The sequence below is a fragment of the Furipterus horrens genome, unplaced genomic scaffold (genome assembly GCF_987537825.1).
Source record: "Furipterus horrens unplaced genomic scaffold, mFurHor1.1.pri manual_scaffold_8, whole genome shotgun sequence".
Classification (NCBI taxonomy): domain Eukaryota; kingdom Metazoa; phylum Chordata; class Mammalia; order Chiroptera; family Furipteridae; genus Furipterus; species Furipterus horrens.
Window position 1 is genome coordinate 77,371,090 of NW_028327178.1, and position 18,245 is coordinate 77,389,334.

Consider the following 18,245-nt stretch of genomic DNA (forward strand, 5'->3'; position numbering starts at 1 on the left):
CTTCGTTAAATTTATTCCTAAGTACTTTACTTTTCTTATTGCTATAGTAAATGGGATTTTTTGCCTCGTTTCTGTTTCTTATATTTTATTGTTGGCGTACAGAGATGCCTTCGATTTCTGAATATTGATTTTGTGCCCTGCTACTTTGACAAATTCACTTATTAGGTCGAGTATATTTTTTGGTGGAGTCTATAGGGGTTTCTATTTAAGCTATCATGTCGTCTCCAAATAATGACAGTTTTATTTCCTCCTTTCCAATGCCTTTTATTTCTTATTCTTGTCTGATCACTGTGGCTAGAACTTCCAAAACTATGTTGAATAAAAGTGGAGAGAATGGACATCCTTGTCTTGCTTGTCTTGTTCCTGATCTTAGGTGGAAAGCTTTTAGTTTTTGCCCATTGAGTGTGAGATTGGCTGCAGATTTCTCGTATATGGCCTTCATTATGTTGAGGTATGCTCCCTCTATTCCCATTTTGCTGAGTATTATTTTTTTCAAATGGGTTCTGAACTTTATCATATGCTTTTTCTGCATCTATTGATATGATCATGTGATTTTTGTCTTTCCTTTTGTTTATGTGGTGCATTGCTTTTATTGATCTGTGAATATTATACCATCCTTGCATCCCTGGGATGAATCCCACTTGATCATGGTGTATGATTTTTTAATGTATTACTGGATCCAGTTTGTCAATATTTTGTTGAGGATTTTACATCTATGTTCATCAGTGATACTGGCCTTTAGTTTTCTTTCTTTTTTGTGTCTTGACCTGGTTTTTGAATAAGGATAATACTGGCCTCATAGAAAAAGTTTGGGAGTCTTCCCTCCTCTTAGATTTTTTGAAATAGTTTGAGAAGGATAGGCATTAGTTCTTCCCTGAATGTTTTGTAAAATTCGCCTGTGAAGCCATATGGTCCAGGGCTTTTGTGTGCTGGGAGTTTTTTGGTTACTGCTTCAGTTTCACTAGCTGTTACTGGTTTATTCAGGTTTTCTGCTTCTTTTTGATTCAATTTTGGAAGATTATATGTTTCCAGAAATTTGTCCATTTCACCCAGGTTGTCAAATTTCTTCTCACATAGTTGTTCATACTAATTTCTTAAAATTCTTTGTATTTTTGTGGTAACAATTGTGATTTTCCCCCTTTTGTTTATGATTTTATTTACTTGAGTCTTCTCTGTTTCTTGATGAGTGTGGTTAAACGCTTATCGATTTTGTTTATCTTTTCAAAGAACCAGCTCCTGGTTTTATTGATCCTTTCAATTGTTTTTTTAGTCCCTATGTCATTTAATTCTGCTGTGATCTTGATTATTTCCTTCCTTGTACTCATTCTGGGCTTTGTTTGTTGTTGTTCCACTAGTTCTTGTATATGTAGGGTTAGATTATTTGAGATTCTTTATCCTTTTTAGTAGGCCTGGATTGCTATGAACTTCCTCTCAGGACTGCCTTTGCTGTGTCCCATAGATTTTGGGCTGTTGTGTGTTCATTTTCATTTGTTTCCAGAAACTTTTTGATTTCTTCCTTGATGTCATTGTTAACCCATTCATTATTTAATAGCATGTTATTCAGTCTCCATGAATTTGAATGTTTTTGAGTTTTTTCCTTGAGGTTGGTTTCTAGTTTTAAGCCATTGTGACCTGAGAAGATGCTTGGTATGATTTCAATATTCTTGAATTTGTTGAGGCTTGTTTTGTGTCCTACCATGTGGTCTATCTTTGAAAATGTTCCATGTGCATTTGAAAAGACTGTATATTTTGCTTTTGTGGAGGGAAAAGTTCTGTATATATCAAGTTCATTGGATCAGAGTGTTGTTCAGTGCCACAATATCCTTGGTGTTTATTTCTTGGAAGATATGTCTGTTGTTGACGATGGTGTATTAAAGTCCCCTACTATGAGTGTGTTTTTGTTGATATCCTTCTTGAAGTTCTTCATGATTTTCCATATATATTTGGGTGCTCCTATGTTGCATGCATATATATATATTTACAAGAGTTATATCTTCTTGATGGATTGTTCCCTTAAGTATTATCTAATGTCCTTCTTTGTCTCTTTTTATGGCCTTTTTTGTAAAATATGTTTTGTCTTATATAAGTATTGCTACTCTAGTTTTTTCATGTCCATTTACTTGAAATATTTTTTTCCATCCCTTCACTTTCAGTCTTTATAGATCTTTTGTTTTGAGGTGGGTTGCTTGTAGACAGCATTTACGTGGGTCATGTTTTCTTTTTTCTTTTTTTTGGGGGGGGGTCATGTTTTCTGATCCATTCAGCTACTCTGTGTCTTTTGATTGGTACATTTAATCCACTTACATTTAAGGTTATTATTGATAGTTACGTATGTGATTTTACCCCTTTGTACCTGTGTTCCTCTCTGTCTCTCTCTGTTTCTTCCTCTTCTTAAAGCAGAATCTTTAGCAATGCTTTCCGTGATGGTTTTGTGGAGATGTATTCTTTTCACCTTCTTTTGTCTGGGAAACTCCTTATTTCACCTTCCATTTTTAATGAGAGCCTTGCTGGGTAGAGTAGTCTTGGTTGTAGGCCTTTGTCTTTAATTGCTTGGAATATTTTTTTGCCATTCCCTCCTGGCTTGTAGAGTTTCTGTTGAGAAATCTGATGATAGCCTTATTGGAGCTCCCTTGTATGTTATTAGCTATTTGCTCTTACTGCTTTTAGGATTCTCTCTTTCCCTTTGAGTTTTGCCATTTTAATTATGATGTGTCTTGGAGTGGGCCTGTTTGCATTACTTTTTATCTCATCCAGTTCGGGAAGTTTTCTGTCATAACTTTTTCAAACAGGTTTTCTTTCCTTTGTTCCTCTTCCTCTCCTGGTATTGCTATGATACGGATATTATTACGTTTCATGTTGTTTTGCAGCTCTCTTAAAAATCTCTTCATTCTTTTTCATTCTTTTTTTGTTTTGTTGCACTATCTGGGAATTTTTTTCTATTTTGTCCTCTAGCTCACTGATCCAGACTTCTGCTTCGTCTAGCGTGCTTTTGATTCCTTCAGCCATGTTCTTCAACTCAGAAATTGTATTCTTCATTTCCTCCCCGCTCTTATCGAAAGCTTCTATGTCCTTTTTAATGCTGGTGTAGTTCTCAGTAAGTTTGTTGTAGCTTCCCAGCAGTTCTTTGTAGTTTTCTTTGAGCTCGCTTAGTTCATTGACCTTCCCTATAATCATTATTTTGAATTCCATGTTTGATAGTTTGCTTACCTTTATTTCATTTAGCACTCTTTTGGGGGATTCCTCCTTTCCTTTTAATGGGGCATTGTTTCTTTGCCTCCCCATTTTTTGTGACTCTTCTTGTTTTTTTTTCTGCTCATTAGATTGATCTGCTTTGATTTCCTGTCTTTGTGTTGTGACCTTCTGTGATGGGAGACCTGTGGGATTCAGTGGTGCAGTCTCCTTGATATCCTAAAGTTGATCTTCTTGGGATGTCCTTTATGCTGTTTATTTGGGCAGTCTGGTTGTACGGGGTTTTTGGTTGTTGTTGTGTTCCTCTTTTGTGGGCTCTACCCTCCAGCTAGCCAACTGAGAGTCACTCCTCCTACCACATCTTGTATAGTGCTGTAGAGGTGCACTTTCTTTATTTCCTGGATCTTCCCCTGGTGGTGTCAGATCGTGTACCAGTATGGGCTTACACAGACTGTTTGAGACTATCAGAGGTCTACTGCCTATGTCTCCTTTAGTTGTTAATCTATTCAATCTGTGGTCAGCTGTCAGGCCTAAGTACCAAGGGTGGGGCAGGTTAATTCCTGCAGGTGGGGCTTTTGCTTCCCCTCAGGCTGACGCCACTTGGAGGGGAATGGTCTGCCCACAGTATGGGGAATGAGTCAGCACTGGGACCCAGTCAGCTGTTTCCTCCGTTCTCTCCTCAAAGCTGCTGCCCCGAATTCTCCCCAAGCGTCTCTAGTCCTCTCTGCCCTCCCTCTGCTTGAGCCCAGGGTAAGTGGGGGCCAAAATATTTTCATACATGATTCATTTAAGATCTCTTTGCTTCCAGCTGTTTCTTTCAGACCAGCAAATAACCTTGTGCCTTTATGCTTTTCACAGCTGGATGCTATTTTACCTTCTGCTCTGTTGCTGTAGGATGGGAAGCCCAGCTGGGGGTTTAGACCCCGCCCTTCTCAGGTGGAATTCCTGGCTACTGAGATGTTTCTGTGTCCCTTCAGCTGCCACTCATGGGAGCCCAGCCAGCTCTCTAGTGTCTCTCTGTACTTCCTCCCAGTCGCGTTGTGATGAAGTGGCCTTTTCTGTCTCTCCATGGTTACAAAGCTTCTTTCTCTCCAGCTAGCATTCAGTTGGTTGTTCCAGATGATTTCTCCACAATTAAGTTGTAATTTCCAGATTGATCCTGGGAGAAGGTTAGTGTAGCTTCCACTTACTCCTCCACCATCTTGGATTTCTCTGTTTTTTTTTTTTTAGATTCAGCTGTTGATTGTTGTGTGTTGTCATTTTAATATTCATAATTTTGATCTTTTTTTTTCTTAAATGCGTCCCTTTAACATTTTTTGTAATAATGGCTTGGTGATGATGAATTCCTTTAGCTTTACCTTTTCTGGGAGGCACTTTATCTGCCCTTCCATTTTACATGAAAGCTTTGCTGGATAGAGTAGTCTTGGTTGTAGGTCCTTGCTTTTCATCACTTTGAATACTTCTTGCCAGCCCCTACTTGCTGGCAAAGTTTCTTTTCAGTAATCAGCTGATAGTCTTATGAGAACTCCTTTGTAGGAGTTCTCTTGCTGCATTTAAGATTCTTTCTTTATCCTAACCTTTGGCATTTTAATTATAATATATCTTTGTGTGGTCTTCTTTGGGTCCATCTTGTTTGGGACTCGCTGTGCTTCCTGGAATTGTATGTCTGTTTCCTTCACCAAATTTGGGAAGTTTTTCATTATTTTTTCAACTTAAGTTTTCAATTTCTTGCTCTTCCCCTTCTCTGGCATCCCTCTGATTCGGATGTTGGCACTTTTAGAGATGTTTCAGAGTCTTCCTATATTCTCCTTGTTTTTTTGAATTCTTGTTTCTTCATTATGTTCTGGTTGAATGTTTATTTCCTCCCTATGTTCCAAATTGTTGATTTGAATCCTGACTTCCTTCCCTTCGTTCTTGGTTCCCTGTGGATTATCTTTATTTCACTTAATGTAGCTTTCATTTCTTCCCTTTTGTTTTTTCTAATATCAATGAGTCTCTTGGCATCCTGATCACCAGTGTTTTGAACTTTACATCTGGTAGGTTGGCTATCTCCATTTTGTTTAATTCTTTTCCTGGGATTTTGTTCTGTTTTTTCATTTGAGCCATATTTTTGTCTTCTCAATCTGGCAGCCTCCCTGTGTTTGTTTCTGTGTATTAGGTAGAGCTGTTTGACTCCCTGTCTTAGTGCATGTTGTTAAGTTGGATGGGGTGGAGCCTTAGGTATTTGCCAGGGCAAGACAACTCATTTCACTGCTTTGTGGTTCTGTGTCGGGGGAGGGGTTGGAAAGGGGACATTGTTGCTTCCTGGCTTCTGGAGGTTTGCCCAGCATTTGCCTCATTTCCAGTTACTTCACCCACTTCCCATATGTGACTTGCCACCCTTCTAGCTGTTGCCCTGGTGGTGATTCCCTGAGTGGGTGGGTTTGTGTATGTTTTAAATCTGTGTGGGCCCTTTAAATGGACTCCCCCATGAAAGTGGAGGCATCTTCTGCTGCCCCAACCCCCACTGGTTTTTATAGCCAGAAGTTGTGAGGCTCTATCTTCCTGGTGCTGGAACCCTGGGCTGTGTGGTCTGGTTGGGGCTGGGATTGCTTGCTCCCAATGTATCCCTCCCAGTTTTTATCCAGCACATGTGAATGTGGAACTATCTGTGCCGCTGCCTCTCTGTAGGTCACACCGCTTCTCCTCTGTCCCAGCTCCCCGTCTCCATCCCTCCTACCTGTCTGGATGAATGTGACTTCTTTAAACCCTTCATTGTCAAACTTCCATGCAATTCAATTTTCTGGCAGTTCGATTTTCTGGCAGTTCTGGGTGTCTTTTGTTTTGAAGTTGTGATTATTCTTGTGGGTGCCCGAGGAGGTGAAGCATGTCTTCTTGTACCTCTGTCTTGACTGGAAGTCCTCTACCAGCTTGAAATGGGGTCAAAATTTAGATCTTCAGTCAGTGCCATGAGAGTGTCTGGAGCATAAACAAATGTTTTATTCTGAGGTTCTCTAATGATCTTGATAATCAAGTTAATTACATTCATCGTGGTCTCAATGATGGGTAATTTAATTATTCTCCTTGTAGTACACTACCCAATAAAGGAAAAAAATTCAAATAAAAAGGTTATTAGGAGAATATCAAGTTTCTCTGTTATTTTTCCCTTCATTCTTTCTGTTCTCCTTAGAGATATCCACGATACTGTTACTTGTGTCTATATAGACTGGTTTATGTATAGAGTATTTCTGGAAAGATAGTATATACAAATTATACATTTTAAGGCTCTTAATACTAACAAATGCTTTTTAAAAATGGTTACATCAGTTTATGGTGGCAGTTATAGTGCTAGTTAGAAGATTTCATTTTTGTTTGTATTTCTTTGAATATTCTTTCCTTAATGTTGGAATCAGTTTATATTTCCTCTTTTATATATTGTCTCCTCACGTGTTTTTCTTGCTATTTGTTTTTACAGTATTGGAATTGTCCTTTATGAGATTTATTTTGGCAGCTTTTTTGTGGATGGCTGTTTTATGATAACCTGAACTCGAGGGAAAAAGTTAAAATGCTTTTTGTAACCTTTATGCTAAGAGATACATGTACTGAACAAGGGTCACGGCCGTAAGGCAAAGGAAGTTAAGTGCTTGAGGGAGAAATCTATAGGATTTGGAAACTGGATGCAGTTGAAGATTACTTTAGGTGAGTTAGAAAAGGATGGTGCTATTAAGAAAAATAAGGAGTAATGTGGAAGGAACTAGATTTCTGGGGAGAGGAGAATTTGTTTTGGGCAGGCTAAGAGTGTGGAGGATCCAGGTTGAGCTATCCAGATTTGTGGCTAGAGCTCAAGAGACAGAAGATAAAGAGTTACGAATCATGTGATAGTTTGATAGATTGTCAGTGCATAAAATTGCTGAAGGAGACATTTGAGAACAGGTCCATGGACAGGCTTTCGGCCAGTCATGTTAGAAGACAAAGTTGGGAGGGGTCAGAGGGGAGACATGAAGAGCTAGGATAGTAGATTGGCATGCTTGCCAAGAAGAGCAGGATCTAGAAGTCAAAGGTTGCAAGCAGAGGATTAAAAAAAGGCCATTAGGTTCAGTTACTTGAAAAAGATACATATTATGGGTAAAGATATAATTTATGGGAAGCAAGAAGTTTGATTTTTATTCCCAAACTGCTTTATTAAGATATAATTTATCATATAATTTACCCACTTAAAGTGTATAATTCAGTGGTATTTAGTATATTTAGAATTGTGCGAACATTGCCACAACCATTGCCACTTTCAATTTTGGAACATTTTATTGCCCCCAAAGGAAACTCTGCTCCTGTTAGCAGTCACTCCTCAACTCCCCGCCATCCATCCTTCCAGTCCTAGGCAACCACTAATCTAATTTGTCTGTTTATATTTGTCTACCATAGACGTGTCGTATAAATGAAAACATGCAACATGTGGCCTTTTGTGTCCTATTTCATTTTTTTCAAGGTTCATTCATGCCATAGTTTGTATCATACTCCATTCCTTTTTATAGCTAATGCTCCGTTGTATGAATACATGTATATCATATTTAATCATCACCAGTGTATGGACATTTGTGTTGTTTCCACTTTTTGACTCTTATGAATAATTTTGTTGTTAAGTGTCCATGTACAAGTTTTTGTGTAGACATGTTTTCAGTTCTTTTGGGTCTCTACCTAGGAGTGGAATTGCTAGGTCATGTGGTAACTTTCTGTGTAACTTCAAGCAACTGTGCAGAGGATGGACAAGTTGCCAGTGTGTTTTAGAATTAATAAAGTTAATTTTAAAATGTTGCTGGTAAGAAATTGGAAAATGTTTATATTCAGATATACTCAGGAATAGATAAAAATAGATCTATAGAATTGCCTTTTGTTCTATGAAACTGTAATATGCTTATGCTTTGTCTTTCATTGGAAAACTTGTGTTGAGTGTTAATGCAAAGCTTAGCTGAAGTGCTAGACATTATTTTGTGTGACCGTATTGATGTTGCTTCATCAATTTCAAACAGTGGTTTGTAATAATGACTGCAGATGTGATAAAAACATCACTGGGATATTTGATGTTAATATATGGTCATGATTTATTTTTAACCCTTTAGTCTTAACTGTAGAGATCAAAAACTGTGATTTATTTATTTTCAATTTGGATAACATGTAGTTTGCATGGCCCCAGAAATTCAAGATCCAGAAAAACAAAAACAAACAGGACCTCTTGGGTCAGTATTGTTGATTGGCCATGTTTTTGTCTATTCTTTCCCTAGAGAGGAATAGTGTTGAGAAGTTTCAGAATATGGCATTTCCCCTCTTACTGCAGATTTTAAGTGGGATGTCATAGACTTGCCTTATTTTGCAACTTGGACTTAGCTAGTTATTGTGTTCTCATAAATAAATAAATAAATAAATTTTATTTATAAATAATACATACAGATTATTAAAAATTGAAAGGTACAAAAATGATGAACAGTAAAATTTCCATATCACCATTGTTCATCTGTTATCCAAATCTACTGTTGACTATTTTTTTGGTATATTCTTCCAGATTTGTACTTTGCATATATACTTATATGTATTATTTTTTATACCTCCCCAATATGGTACTGTACATAATTCTGTATTATGTCTTTTTTACTTACCAAAATAGCTTCACGATTTCTCATTCCATATTTATATATTTAGAATGTTCTTGTTTTTCCCAATGACTGCTTTTATTTTTCACCAGTTCATCAAGATATATTGTTGGTTTATATCTTTCCTATTATAGATAGTCCTTAAGTGTGTGTTGTAATTTTGTTCGCTTCTGCCAGTTGGCCTTGTTGAGTTGTATTATTTTATGCTACCATTAATAATTTATAACACTTCTTGTTTCTCATACGCTCAAAACGTGAATTTTATCTCACTGTTTTTTGTTACCTTTTTGATGTTTGCCAATCCAAGTTAAAAAATGGTATTTCAGTGTAATTTTATTTTACATCTTTCTTTTGAGTAAGATTTAGCATTTTATGATCTGTTGAAACTGTTTTGTAATTTTTCTGTGAACTAGGATTTGCCTCTTAGCCATTTTTTGTCTCTTTTTTAGTCATTTGTTGGAACTCTTTATTTATTAGGTAAGTCAGACCTTTAATGGGTTTTGGGTTGAACAAAAACCAATGTTGGAGTAGAAGTTTCTTTATTTCTAGTTGAATTAAAAACATTCCGGTAATCGTTGCAAGTTGGAGGCCAGAGCTGTACTTGACTCTACTTGAGTTCTTTTCCCAATCCAGTAGAACTTTGGGGCCAGCATTTTTGGAGGAGTTTATTGAGATGACATGGCAAGATAAATATGTTTTAGTTAGTCTCTGAGGGATGGTAGGTTGTTCAGGAAATAACATTAATTCATCTTCTACATTTTATTTTTTTTCAGAAAAGTTTGAGAAGCAAAGTTTTAAAATCTTTCATATATGTATGTTAAAAAGTATTATAGCTAACTTTATTCATTATTAAATGTAGATGTTCTAATTTTTTATTTATGAAAAAAAATGCATCTGAAAATAGTCAGAGTAGACTGAAGTTTAATAACCCATACTGCTTGGATGTGTTTTTATTTTAACTGAAGCTCTTAATTTTCCAAAGCCTGAATTTTTATTCAACATATTTTTGTGTAGACTAACTGGGTCCAAGCTCATTTCATGGCTGGGTCATATATGATGGCCTGTAGAGGCTGGCAGATGAACCATAATCATCTGAATTCAACTGACACATGAATAAATAGAAACTTATCTCAGAGAAATAACTAAAGGCATGAAAGGTAATTGAGGCAGATTCTTGTGAAGTCTTTGGAAGAAAATTCATCCTTAGAAAGACAGGCACCACCACAAAACAAAAACAAAAACTGGCATTTAAATTCACTGTTTATTTAATCAGCTCAGCACTCTTTTGTAATCAAAAAATTTTCCCTGTGTTTATGAATATATGTAAATATTTTAATACAACAGCATATACTATTTGCCCTTTAAATTGAATGTTATATAATAAAAATTAAATGGACTTTTTAAAATCCAAGAATTAGAGGAAGTTAAAATACCATATTGAAGTGCTGCTCAGACCATCTCTGGTGTAAAGGACCAGCTTCAAAAAATTTTCAGTTCATTAGTGACAGTGAACTGAACAAAGAACAAAAACAAAACCAAAACCTGAGCAAACCCCACACAAACTGAAATATGGAAGTGTGAATGAAAGGTAAAAAAAACTCAAGTTTTTATTAGATATAGCAGATAAAATTGTTAAAAAACAAAAGATTTTTGTTTAAAACAGAGGTAATAGAAAAAAATACAAAGCTGTACATTTATTGAAAATATGCATATCAAGCAATTACTATATTAATAAAATAACTTACTTCAGACTGGTAACAAACATTGGTATGGAGAGCACACTTTGAGTAACACTTTTTTTGGAATAGGCAGTTAAGTCACTCTTTATGTTACTATTTATGTTTTATATTAGAACAGAAAGACTTCTGCTCCTCATTTCTCATGTTGGAAGAAGGTAAAGATTTTATATAACAATGCAAATCTAGGTTTAAGTAGTTTCAACTTACTCTCAAATTTTCTTCAAACTGTTATTCGCACAACTTATTTTAATTTCTTGGTTTAGTTATATCATTTTGTTAGCATTTGTGTTTTACAGTTGAGCCGTGGAACATTAGACTGTTTTTCTTAAACGATTCTTCATAGACAGTGTGAAAAAAAAAACAACATATATATATATATATTTCTTTGTTTCTTTAAGCAGAAATCTATAGATCTTAAATGTTCTCACAGCACAAAAAATTGTAATTAAGTTGAGGTGATGGATGTGTAAACTAACCTTATTGTAATCATTTTGCTGTACAGTGATACCGCGGCTAATGAAGATAATTCGTTCCGGGATCACATTCATTAGCTGAAATCTTTGGTAGCTGAAACGTGATTTCCAGTAGGTTTCTATAGAAAATAATTTAATTTGTTCTGGATGCTGCCCACTATTTAAAGATAAGTTTTATAAAATAGTAAAAAGTAAAAAGGGCAAAAACTCACCAAAGGTTGAAATGAACAGCTACCCAGATGGATGATGGAGAATGGAAAGTAGAATGAAAAACGGACCATCTTTACACTATTACAGTACATCGTTATCAAATCTGAAGCAGCTTGTGTTATTAGGCCTCTCATTTCTCACTGTCTCGAATGTAAACAACCCAGTCAGGTTGGTGGGTCTGCCCTATGTGATGTGGTCAGCACATTTCTTTGTCACACACGTACAAGTGGATAGATAAGCTCCCGGAATGGCCTGACGGTTCATGTTTGCTGCTTTATGTTAGCACATGCGCATCCACTAAAACATTCATTAGCTGAGTCCGAAAAACAACGAAAAAAGTCTTTGTTAGCCTAAAATTTTGTTAGCAGGGCCACTCATTAGCCGAGGTATCACTGTATATATGAATATCAAATCATCCTGTTGTATACCTTAAACTTACATAATGTTACATTTCAATTATGTCTCAATAAAACTGAATAAAAATAATCAATCATCAGCTCTGGTGTGTCTCGGTGGATTGAGCGAAAGCCTGCAAACCGAAAGGCTGCTGGTTCAATTCCCTGTCAAGGCATATGCCAAGTCCCCGGATGTGGGTGTGCGCGAGGCAACCGATCCATGTTTCTGTCCCTCTCTCTCTCTCTTCCCCTCTCTTTAAACGTAAATAAACAAAATCTTTTTAAAAAAAGTAAGCAGCAATCTAGGCTTTATATCAAGGTATGGTGATCTTGCCAGCACTGCCTGTGATTCTAGAAAGTCCCACAGATTATTACCCTTTGGTTTGGAGGGAGTAGAAAGTAATATTTAAATTATAAGTTATATTGAGTTTGCCTTTCATGTAGATACAATGAAAGATAAAATATCTTAGACTAATTATGAAGTCTTTTTATAAGTTCTTTTATTTATATGATTTTAGACAAGTACTGTCTGTGGACAGAGAGATTTAAATTCTAACCATTTTATATTCTTTGTATTACCCAATTAAATAACTTAAAATTTTTTTGTGTGTAAGTTATCTTTGTACTAATTTGTGTAAGTTATATGTGTGCTAGTGGAAAGGAATGCATACCATCTTTGTCTGTTTTCCTTTAGGGTAATTCCTCTCCTGCAATTACTTTTGGATGGAAGTATGCTCTTTTTCCCATAGAAGATGGTAAACTTGGAGAATGACCATGGAGAAGGGGATGAGTTCTGGAGAAGGGCTGCCTTCCAGATCATCTCAGGTTTCAGCTGTTAAAATAACAGCCAAAGAGTTGGAAACAAAGCAGTTCCATAAAGAGAAGCGAGGAGGCTTTGTGTTGGTGCATGCAGGTAAACTCTCAGTGATTTAGTTGGAAGATGAAAACAATGTTGTTTTTTTCCCCTTGCCTTAAAGTACACAGAGAATTGAATTTCACCCCAGGAAGAGCACAGTACCAGAGGGAAATTGGAATCAAAAGATACTGACTTCGATATAGTGAAGGCCTCCCCTAATTACCCACTTCAAAGATCTTGTAATGACAGCTCTTCCAATGTCTTCTTCACTCTTCTACCTTATTATTTACTTTTACCCTATATAATAGATATATTTAAGCAGTGTTAAAACCAGACAAAGTGTTTTTTTTAAAACTCTGGTTTGTAGAAATAACGCTGCTGAAAAAATTTTGACTCCCCCCGCACCCCCAAATAAGAGTATACTTATACTGTGTTTGAGCTAGTTTGCCTTCTTAATATGGTATGTAAGGAAACTTAAAGCCAGAGAGATTGAACGGCTTCAGCCACATGGCTAGTTTGTGCTAGAGCCAGGTTGAGAAACCTTTAAGTGGGCCCTTAAGTCCCGCTCTAGTGCTCTTGGCAATATGCATATATCAACCTACCATGTCTACTTCAGAGGACCAGTGTGAAATTTAACCTTGGGGTCCCTCATCATTGCCCAGGTCTATTTGGCAGGCTTTTTTTTTTTTTTTTCCTTTAGTCATTTTTATTTGCCTGTATGGTGTTCAAATTCTAAAATTTATGATTTCCCTGAAGGAAGAAGGAATGTCTGGGTCCCCTTTTTACTTTCCTTAGATAGCCAAGCAGTATGGGAGCAAGATTAATTTTGATATGGGGTTGAAGAATGGAAATGTTTGTTGTCACATTGGTGTCTTAACTGGTTATTAACCTTTGGCTATATTTAGACTGGACAAGTTGGGAGCTCTTATAGAATTTAAGCAAGAAAAATTAAAAAACAAAACAAAACATTTAATTTCCTTTTCTTTCAAATGATTTTACAAAGAAACGAAGTAATTTTATAAAATTAATTCTGGGACTAGAACCTCCTCCCTTCAGACTGTAGGCCAGTGTTCTTTCTGGTACACCACGGTAAAGGTACATATTACATAGTACCCAGTGAGTTATTTTATTCAGAATGAGTATTTGAAAATTGTATAAGACAGTCTGAAATTTATAACAAGTGTTAAGTTAGAGCTTTTGATTAGTTAGGAAAGCGCTGGTTTCTATGACTATTATGATGATACCCATTTTTTCTCAAGTATGCACTTGATGGTAATTAATGGTTCCTAGATAAAGTTGGTGCCGAGACCCAGCAATAAGTGGAGGAAATCTGGGGTATGGCAGGATTGTGTGAATTAAGGGTGAACTCTCCTTCTAAATTATTAGAAGTTCAGATAGAGTGATTGATTATGCAGAAGTATGTGTCTTGTAAAACCAAGGGACAAAATTTCAATTTCTCATTCAGTATGGAGGTTTTAATGCTAATTTTTTCCTTAGTACTAGAGGAGATTTACCCAAATTGTAGTCATTTGAGTAGTAGATTCTTTAGAGTCTTGATTTTTTGCAGATCTGTATGCTACCTATATTGTTTACCTGGAACTGGAAAAGTTGGTGTTGTGCTGCCTGTCACTATCAGAACCAATAAGTAGAGACAAGGATTGAATCTTTATGGGCACTTTATTTAGATGGCCAGTGATCTGAGAAGATGGTGGGTTATATCCCCTCAGAAACCATCTTAACATCTCATTTCAAGCCTACCTTTTTATAAGGCAAAGAAAGGGTAGGTAAGGGGTTTGAAAAAAGGTTAATTGGGTAAGAGTTGCATTCCTGGGCAATTTTCTTAGTACTTGCTTCATTTGTTTAGCAATTCTTAATCTGCATCATGGAATTCCCTTCCTGGAACGCAGTGGCTCAGATACCATCTCCATTGCTTTTAGATCCCCTAGACTACAAAGTTTGAATTGCTTATTGATTTCCTGGAGTCATGTGGTCATGCATTCCAGTTCCTGGAATAACAGCTTTCCACATGCATTAATCACTTAAGGCTGTCAACTAAGGCCTGGGTGGGGATAAGGTGGGTTGGGGTGGAGTGGGGTTCAGAACTTTGATTAGAAGCCTAATTATTATAACAGTTTAAGGACTCTTGTCTTAGTTTCTTATTTAGATCATTCTCAAATCTGTAAGTAAGCAAGTGTTAATCTTTTTAGGGAAACAAATTTCAGAGTCATTCTCTTGAGGAAGTTCCTGGGTTTTTAAGTAAGAGCCAGGGAACAACAGAATTTCTTATAGGCAGTCTTGAATATGCCAGACTGAAGTTTCAGAGACACCCTAAGGTTAAATTCCGGGTGAGACGATGTAAGGGGGTTTGGGTAAGAGTGGTACTATTGGTGGTGGTTGTGGATAGGTGGGGTGTAATACCCCTCAGCTTCAAATGTTATTTAGAAAATAGCTAGTTTCATGGTATTACTTTTAAGAATTCTGGATTCCCAAATAGCAGGTACTTTTTGAAGGTCAAGAGAGAAGAACTTGAGGGGACTGACTCTTCCCTGACACTGCCTGGATTATTGACTCCAGACCAAAAACTCCTGACTTTGGAGAGAGGTTTTTCAAAAGGAGGAAAGGCAACCTTGTTGAAGCTTCTTTGGGGACATGAGCTATTTCTAGTGCCTCTCCCAGGAAAATATTTATTGCTTTTGAAAAAGAAGATAAGGCATGGTATTAAAAAGGCTTATAGTAGGGAAAGGAACAATTAGGTTTTTAAAATTCCACACAGTTAAGTCAATAGTTATTGTCACCAGGGAGCATCAGTTTGTATGGACTATTTATATCATATAAGCAAGGTCTCTGACATTTTAATGAATACTAATAATCGGTTGGTTTGTTCCACTACAGGTGCAGGTTACCATTCTGAATCCAAAGCCAAGGAATATAAACATGTATGTAAACGAGCTTGTCAGAAGGTATGATGCAGACATTTCAGTTTTGACCATGAAGGAGCTTTACCTTGAAATTTAAAATTTTAAGTTTTGATTTATAAGACAATTTTTAGTTTGGACTATAAAATAATTTTGCTCATATTTGTGAGTTTTCTTTTTTTTTTTCAATTCTTCAAATCATGCTTAGATCTTTCCCAGATTAGAGTCTGTGTTTTTGGAATTATGGGCACATAATCATGTATCTTTTAATCTTTGCAAAGGCATTGAACTCTGTGGAAAAACATCTCAAAGGCACTTAATGTGTCTTTCTTTGACAGGAAGAAAAAAATACTAACAAATGAAAATGGGTGCTTTTCTTTGGGAGATTATCATATATGTTTTCCTTCTGTTTTTCATCATGTAGTTTGTTTGTATCATAAAAATGCATTGTCATTCCTGAAGTTAGCCTTGCCCTTGTACTCAGTTGTGCTTTTATTCTCTTTGGTTTTTGAGGTTTCGTTAAATTGTTAAATACTTAATGTGGAATCAGGAATGGAATCAGAAAAAATATTGTTTGTTTTTATTTTGATCCTGACTATATACTCTTGTAGACAAATGTTTTACTTACTTTTATTTAAATAAAATGTTAATTGGATGTTGTATATCAAATAAATGAGTCCCTGACCTCCTTTGATTTATATTTAATACCATTTAAAAGAAAGATTGTACTTTATTAAAAATCCAAACTTTTTCTTATGAATGAAATCCCATAAATAAATAAGAATATTCTGTTATAGGGATTAAAAAAAATTATTATAAAGTTAAAAGTCCTGTAAGCTCTTTTATATTTATCTTATTTTTCAAAGTATGAAATCTTTTAATTATCTGAAAAGAATGTTTTACTTACACAGAACTACTATAGTCCTAGAAACCTAATTCATTTGGAGTATATAATCAGCCTTCTCAATTTATACAATGAATGAACTTCTTAAAAACAATTCTGTTCTTATGCTTTCTCTTTATTGACTAATTTGGAACTTTAATCGTTCATTTATAAATCACTTCCTTTCTTTCCTGTCTTAATTTATACTCAGGAAGCAAGGTGATGTTATAGATCTTTACTCTCTGTAGTTTATATTACAAAAGAATATGATTTGTTTATCTCACTATAAAATTCTTATGGTATTAGAAATACTTTTGTTAAATGTATGTTTCCATCAAAGAATTCTGAAATGGCTCTGTGATTGGGCATCACTATTTTTTTATATTTAGAGGTGGGGAGAGTAGTAACAGTGGGAAGAAAACTTATTAGCTTAGTCTGAGATTTAATTATCTTTATAAAATATGAATTGTCAGGATATTTAAATCAAACTGAATTCTTATAATGTCTGGCTATTTGAATAGCCTTGTGTTGAATGAAGTGTTTTCAGTTACTAAATTCCTAGCACTTTGCATTTAGTGGCTAGATTTTTTTCCATTTTCTTAATTTGAATAATATTAAGGGAGCTATATCATAAATTATCCTGAATAAAAACACTTGCTTGCTTGAAATCTAAGTAGTTTATATTTTGTTGAGGTATAGAATGGAAATAGTGATCAGTTTTTATTAATTCTAAATGTCTCCTACACTTGTTTAAGCCTTTGGGAAGCTTTTGGGTATGTTTGAGAAGTTGTGGTTTTACAATGAATAATCTTTTTCCTTGGTTTCATAGGCAATTGAAAAGCTACAGGCTGGTGCTCTTGCGACAGATGCAGTGACTGCAGCTCTGGTGGAACTTGAGGTACTACTTTTCTCTATGTTTTTTTAAAAATGTTTGTGAGTATGTTTGTTATTCTTAAATGTCATAAAACTGTTAAGTTAGTCAACTCTCAAATTATCTGACCAGTGTTTACCAAGACTATTAACAAAGTTGTGAAAAAGCCTGTGATATTGTTAGGTTGTTTTTATTGGGGATTTCTCAGAGTAATATAAGAAAACTGGTTAAATTCCTTTTTTCCACTGTTTTGTGAGACTCATGAATATAAAATTCATTGGTTACTAAACATTACTGGATACTTAAATTTCCTTCATATTTTTAGTAGGAAAATTACTGAAGTTAACACCCCAAAGGAATATGTATTTAGAAAACAATTCCAACTGTTTAGACATTTCTAAAGTGGAAGGAAAAATTTCCTTACCAACCTAATAGTTTGATATAAATTCTGAAGCTATGCTCTGTGAAGCATGTCTTGTCCAATGTGGTTGTTAGGTTGTTCTCCAGTTAACTGCAGACAGGAATTCCGTGGGGAGGCGCTCAAGTTTGCTGTAATTCTTTGTACTCCAGCGTGAGGATCTCTCAGTTCTCTTAGTGTGGAACCTTGATGTTGAATTTGTCAAGGGATATTGATTCCTGTTGTTTAAACTTAGAGAAAATAGATTTGTGTAAGTCAGTTTAAAGGATTATAGTGAACACATAGTTTTTTTGGTTGAGAAGACTACTTAGGGGATTAAATAAAACAGATTAGTGATGAGTTTGAGGGAGAAGGGGATAGTTAGAGTAGATTTCCCCAAGTTGACTGGATTGTGGCCCTTGTGTTTAGACGCTCCTATCAGGGCACTTATCCTGTCATACCAGGCCTTGCTTTTCCCTGTGAAATTGCCCAAGAGTTTGCCAAAAATCCTAGTTGTGTTTTTTGTCTATTCCTCTGCTTAATTGTGGAGCTGTACTTTTCATCATGCTTTATAGATTTTAATCTCTCCTATTAACACTTTCAGCTTGGTCTTAGGCAGGGTACACATATATAGTAAGCACCAGTTCTATTGGAGTTTGGTCCCAGGGGCATCTGACTTTGGGTTATGTGGCA

General features: G+C 35.7%; 1 protein-coding gene across 7 annotated transcripts in view; it reads left to right on the forward strand.

Moving 5' to 3' along the window:
• Window positions 1-18,245, forward strand: part of TASP1 (taspase 1) — a 350,594-nt gene that overhangs the window by 8,126 nt on the left and 324,223 nt on the right. For 6 of the 7 annotated variants that reach the window (XM_090285210.1, XM_090285208.1, XM_090285205.1 and 3 more), the window contains exons 2-4: window positions 12,325-12,543; window positions 15,379-15,446; window positions 17,114-17,182. In XM_090285210.1, coding sequence (XP_090141336.1) covers window positions 12,399-12,543; window positions 15,379-15,446; window positions 17,114-17,182 — 282 coding nt within the window. In that variant the 5' untranslated portion in view covers window positions 12,325-12,398. Of the gene's footprint in view, window positions 1-12,324; window positions 12,544-15,378; window positions 15,447-17,113; window positions 17,183-18,245 lie in introns of those variants that run through there. The other variant, XM_090285211.1, reaches the window with a different exon arrangement.